This window comes from Chenopodium album, chromosome 5 (genome assembly GCF_948465745.1).
Source record: "Chenopodium album chromosome 5, dcCheAlbu1.1, whole genome shotgun sequence".
Classification (NCBI taxonomy): domain Eukaryota; kingdom Viridiplantae; phylum Streptophyta; class Magnoliopsida; order Caryophyllales; family Amaranthaceae; genus Chenopodium; species Chenopodium album.
This window is the reverse complement of record NC_137838.1, coordinates 33,298,988-33,304,987: the sequence shown is the minus strand read 5'-3', so window position 1 is coordinate 33,304,987 and position 6,000 is coordinate 33,298,988. Positions and strand designations below refer to the sequence as shown.

Here is a 6,000-nt window from a genome sequence, read left to right as displayed (position 1 = left end):
TTATCCCACAATCAAAGCATTGACTGTATGAGCAGTAGGGAAGAAAACTAGGTTATGTACTGATAAACATTCATGTGCATTCTGATTACACCTAAAATATGTGTAAAATATCTGAATCAAGATCATTAAATATTTCGATATCAAACTCTACACAGTATAAGGACACAATAAAATTTTATTTCACAAAAACATGTACATAAATATTTCCTGATAAACAATTAACCTTACAATAAAAGAAAACGAACACACACCCGAAACAAATAATCACAACTCTCAAAAGAATAATTCTCATCCATATATTACATAACAGTGGATAAATCAGAAAATGGTCTAGAAGTACTTCATCATCATGACAGCAACTGCTGAAAGCAGGACAGCAGGTGAAATGCTTAGAGAAGGCATTGCAGCTGAATCAGAAGGATTTAGAGAAGAACCCGAACCAGTTCCTGTACTTGTCGATGTTGGTGGCAGAGAACCACCTTCTACTGTAGATGGTGGAGTCAAAGTTGGATTCGCGTCTGAAACTGGAGCTAGTGCTGGTGTATCAGATGTTGGAACTGTACCTGATGCATAGTTAAGCAACATATCAGAATTAGTCTTAATACTTTCATAAGCTTTTCTCATGTAATGGAATTCAAAAAAATTTCATAATAGAAGATACTAACCTACTGGACTAGGGGAGATGGATGATGCAGGGGAGGCAGATGGGCCGAAGGCAACCGGACCAGGAGCAGGAACTGGAGCACCAGGAGAAGCTGAAATCAGAGGAAAAATACAAGTTTAGTATCAAGCACAAGATAGGAAAAAAAAAGAGACTTAAATAGTCCTTTCTTTTTACTTCTGAATTAAGTCAAAGTTAGCAAGCTTTGATTGATAAGTTATGAAATACAATTTATATATATTGACACAAAGTTGTAGATATGAAATTACTGATGATGAAGTACATCCTTAAATATTACTTCATATCATATAGATCATACATGGTTGTAAGAAATTATGCTAGGATACCAATATACCATTAGTATTATATCCACCTAATCAGTGTAGTCAATCTTTTGTATTTTAGCCAATTGTATCAGTAAAGATAATATAAAGTAGTTCAATGGTTACGTTACTAAATTTATCATAATAAAACATGACAGGTACTAAAAAACTAGAGCAGAGGAGGTTATATTGTTAAAATGATTTCACCTTTGCACTGAAGTGGAACACCAGGTTGATTGCAGGCCCTAGGGAGGGAAATAGCCGTGGTCCGGTTGATAGGAAGACGGAAGGGAACACCCCCGGTCACAATTTGGCAAATACAGTCAGTACCATTGCTCATAAGATTCCTTAAAGAGTTGCAACAATCGGCTGTAGGTGAAGATCCGGTGCCACTGCTGTTGGTAAGGTAGTTTACACAAGGAGTGAAGCTCGAAAGCATCGAGGATGTGCAAGGAGAAGTAGGAACTTGTGCATAAGCTCCTAAATCTAGCACCATCAAAGAAACTGCTAGTACTATGACACCTTTCATCATTTCCATGATGAGTTAAATTTTCTTGCAAATTTGGTGCTTGTTTTAAATAACAAGAGTAAAATTGTTGATTAGTGAGTGTTTTTTCTAAAGTAGTAATGAAATATAATTGAATTTGTAAGTTGGTGATTTAAGAAGGTTTAGTATGCAACAATTTATAGACAATTTTGAGGTAATAATAGTTGAGATATGGAATATTTGGTAGTTTTAAAGTGGGTTAGGAGCTCAACTACTTTTAACTAATTTATAAATACTAAAATAGGACTAAGGTTAGGTGGGTTTGGCCTGTTTTTGGGGTTAGCCATCTGACTTTGGATATTACTAATATAAATGATTGGTTATCAGCTTAAGTCACAGTTATTATCAATTGGAACACTTATAACTGTTTTTGGTTTTAAAAGTAACCTAAAGTCAGCAAAAGAAGAGTTCAAAGAAGTAAAAATAAACAAAGGTCAAAATACTTGGCACAATTTTCTTTTGGATGTTTAAGTTTGTGTCGTATTCTAATTAAGGATTGTATAACATATTAAAATAAGTGCTATTAAGTTTCTTATTATTAGTCCGTAAAAAGATTTATATTTTGAAACTAATCGTGCAATGTTGGTACAATAATTTATGGGAAATAAAAGCTCATATGAAGGATGAGAAAGTACAGGGTGGCAATATTGCAATAATGTAGTATGTTGCACTTTTGATCTTAAGACTATGCGTGTATTCGGTAAAATATAGTTGTGAAGGTAGCTGTTAGCTGTTAAAGTAGTTGTAAGCTGTGTAGGTAGCTTTTAGCTGTCAACAAGCTGTAGCGGTGAAGATAGATAATTTAGGTATGAGTATTCGGTAAAGTAGCGGTTAACTAGCTGTTACATGTAAAAATTATAAATTATATTTTATATTTAAAACTATAAATTAAATTTTGAACAGCTACTTCAAAAGCTAATATTTCTAACTTTTCATAAAAGCTACCCTAATCACTACTTTGCCAAACACTCATATTTTTTGTTAAGTAGTGGTTTGACCAAGTCAAACCACTAAAAGCTGCTCAAACGCTACCGCCGAACACACTCTATATCGTATAGAAACAAGTTGCTTATTTGAGGTATTATGGGTAAGTGAAACTTTTGGTTGGAACAAAAACTTCAGATGCTCAATCAAATTACTTTTACCACTTATAAGGAAATACTACGTAAAACTATTAACTTTTAAAGTTTTAAAGTTCGAACTAGTGTATAGCACGAGCGTTGCCCCGAGTTGGTACTTTTTATTAGGAGTTATATACAATTGAAGGTACTAAAGTTTGCCAAAAGTTGCAGGGAAGGTATTAACGTTTCAAAAGTTGCAGATAGAGTACTCAACTGAAAATTAACCTTCTACGACAGGTTACCCAAAAAAAATTTTAAAAAAGGAAAATTAAATTTCTGACATAAAGTCAGAAGGTAATAATGTTTGCTCCATTTTTCCACTAAAAAAAACCTTATAATCTTCTCCCAAAACCTTCAACACTCAATCATGGATTCCCCACAATTCTAAGTACCCCATCAAATCAAAATCATCAATAAAATAAGCTCAAATCAATTCATCAGTGGTGAATTCATCAATAATGGACTTATTCTTTCAACGCTCATTAGATGATTTAATCAAGGAATTCGACTTCATTCCCCAAAATCATCAACACCCCTTTCATCTTTCCTCTCAAAAGCCGTTAAAGAAATTCGTCGCGAAATTAAATCAACAGACCCACAAATGAAATCCACTGCACTTCTCAAATTAACTTATCTTCATTTAATTTATGGGTTTGAAATTTCTTGGGATGCTTTTCATGTAGTAGAAGTAATCAGTTACCCTCAATTCAATCTCAAAAGAATCTCAGTAGAAGTAATCAGTTACCAATCAATTCATGAATGTTAGAATTTCAATTAAAAATAGATAAATAAATAAATAAATTATTTCTTCTAAATTTTTTTTATTTGCTGCTTCTAAATTGAAGGTTTTCTAAGGAGAGAGAAAATAGAGGAATTGAAGGATTTTTGTTGCAGTAATGGAGGAGAGAGAAAGTTGAGAGTTGGTGGATGGTGATGAAGGAAATGAAGATTTTTTTTTTAAAGGAATATAAAAGGGGGAAACCGGTTGGAACAAGTTACCACTTGGAGTTTTACCTGCTGTAATAAGTTGAGTACTCTAAATGCAACTTCTCAAACTTTAGTACCTTCTTTGCAACTTTTCCCAAACTTTAGTACCTTCAATTGTATATAACTCTTTTTTTTAGTTGTGCAATTGCTAATTTTGTAAAAGACATTTAATAGTTTATATGTGATTTCAATACTTTTGTAGTATAACATTAATTTGTGTGCAAGTTTATAACATAAGTGACAATTAGTTAGATGGTTAAACAATGACTTTTCTTGCTTTCCAAAAAAAAAAAAAAAAAAAAAAAGACTTTTCTTCTATGAGGTCGAGTGTTCAAACCTCTTAATCCACACGTTTTTTTTTTTTTTTTTTAAATTTAATTGGGGCATCATATAGTGTAACTGTTGGTCGCATAGGGTGATGTAGTGGCATATTAAGGAATTGAGTTGGAGTCTTTGAGTATACGTGGTACATATTAGTATAGATAGATGTATGACCCGTATGGAGATATCATTTATTACTACTTTTGTTTAGTATTGTGAGTTTTTCACGATAGATAGTTAAAAATTTGAAACACTACATGATTTGCAATTATTATTGCTTTATTGCTCATGAACTTTCATTAAAAAAACATACACAATACAAAGTTTTATCAAGGTAAGACCTAGAACTTGAAGAGAGACGAGCGATCGGTCTTCATAAACAGGGTTCATAGGTCTAAGAAACATGAATCCTATATAAAAACACCATTTAAAAAACAATAATATGTACAAACCAATTAACATTGCACCAGCAATCAATTGGTACAACTAGAAACTTATAAAAATATATATTGACAACTTCAATCCAAAATATTGGCCATATTAGTCAAATTATTTTAACTCAATGCAAGTTTTAGTGATTTTATAAATGTCAATGCAACACTAAAACTGTACTTGACATACAATAAAGATGCGGAAAAACCAATTAACACTGCACCAGCAATCAATTGGTACAACTAGAAACTTATAAATTAAAAATATATATTGACAACTTCAGTCCAAAATATTGGCCATATTAGTCAAATTATTTTAACTCAATGCAAGTTTTAGTGATTTTAAAATGTCAATGCAACACTAAAACTGTACTTGATATACAATAAAGATGTGGAAAAAACAGATCATCATTTTATAACATACATCTATATCTATATCTATACTTATATATTAAAAAGCGTTCCTAAAACAGAATATGTGTAAACACTATAAATATGCCATATCACCTCCACAACAAAAATTAGGTTTGACATTTAAAAATGCTTACAACATGACTTGAACTTGAGATCAATAAGTATTACGATATAAGTCTTACCACCTTAGCTAACCATATATTGTGTGAATTTATCCAACAAAATTATAATTTACTTGGATAAGATGATTTGTCCTTAATTGTACTATTTGTTACATATCATCGGATAACTTAACAACTTATATTAAATTTTGTTACAAATATTGAATATGGTTCTCCTAATACAAATCTTTATTCAAAATATTACACTTTGAAGATAATTAACAATACATTAAGCAAAAATAATCAAAAGTTAATTATAAACTAGCAACTCGGGGCATCGCCCGAGCCACACACTAGTTACCTCATTAAAATTCTGATCGTTGCTCCATTTTCTAATCTATCTATAATATTATTAAAACTCAATGGGATAATATGGTATCGCCATGTGTCATCCATCCGTTGATAAATTTTGCGCCACATGAGCAATGACATGTCAAGACCTATTCATGTACACTAAATATAATAATTCAATGCAAATTTATGATTGGAATATAATTTGAACCACTAAACTTTAGAACAACATTTACCATCAAATTATCAATGTCTTTTAATACTTATTGTGCTTAATGGAATGATTAAACTACGCGTTGTAACTTTCTAATTTGACTGTAATGCTCGCAATTTGTATTAACTACTCAGAATACTATTATTTTATTATTTATTATTCAATTTATAAGCAAACCTAAATTCATTTTTAAATTTCAACTTCAATTTATTTTTGAAATTTTATAACCGTTGATGGGCATCAAAATTTCCTACTATATACGAAGTACTTTTTAGTCTACTCCCTTTAATAATGTCTTTATACAATACAAGTAATGACACGGGACATCGTTCGGACCAAACACTAATTACTATATAAATGCAATTACACTTAAACTTTAATTGAATGTATGTATGAAGTACGGATTACTTGTTAATTTTTAATTGACCCGTTTCTTCTTCTTCTTCTTCTTCTTCTTCTTCTTCTTCTTATTCAACTTCTTCTTTTATTTATTTATTTATTTATTTTAATCATAAGCTTGCCATGTACC

At 31.1% G+C, this 6,000-nt stretch overlaps 1 protein-coding gene across 1 annotated transcript; it reads right to left on the bottom strand.

The window, feature by feature from the left end:
* Positions 1-218: 218 nt before the first annotated feature.
* LOC145630658 (non-specific lipid transfer protein GPI-anchored 21-like) lies at positions 219-1,572 on the bottom strand. The gene is made up of 3 exons (XM_081682869.1): positions 1,192-1,572; positions 666-755; positions 219-563 (listed from the first exon to the last, which is right to left on the bottom strand). Exons 1-3 carry the CDS (start codon positions 1,520-1,522, stop codon positions 331-333), a joined length of 654 nt encoding a protein of 217 aa, XP_081538995.1. The 5' UTR covers positions 1,523-1,572; the 3' UTR covers positions 219-330.
* Positions 1,573-6,000: the final 4,428 nt, after the last annotated feature.

Coding starts and splice junctions, on each gene's coding strand:
- LOC145630658 (XM_081682869.1), bottom strand. CDS start 1,522: ATGGAAATGATGAAAGGTGTCATAGTACTAGCAGTTTCTTTGATGGTG. Junction 756..1,191: donor TGTTCCACTTCAGTGCAAAG/GTGAAATCATTT, acceptor CTCTGATTTCAG/CTTCTCCTGGTGCTCCAGTT. Junction 564..665: donor CATCTCCCCTAGTCCAGTAG/GTTAGTATCTTC, acceptor ACTATGCATCAG/GTACAGTTCCAACATCTGAT.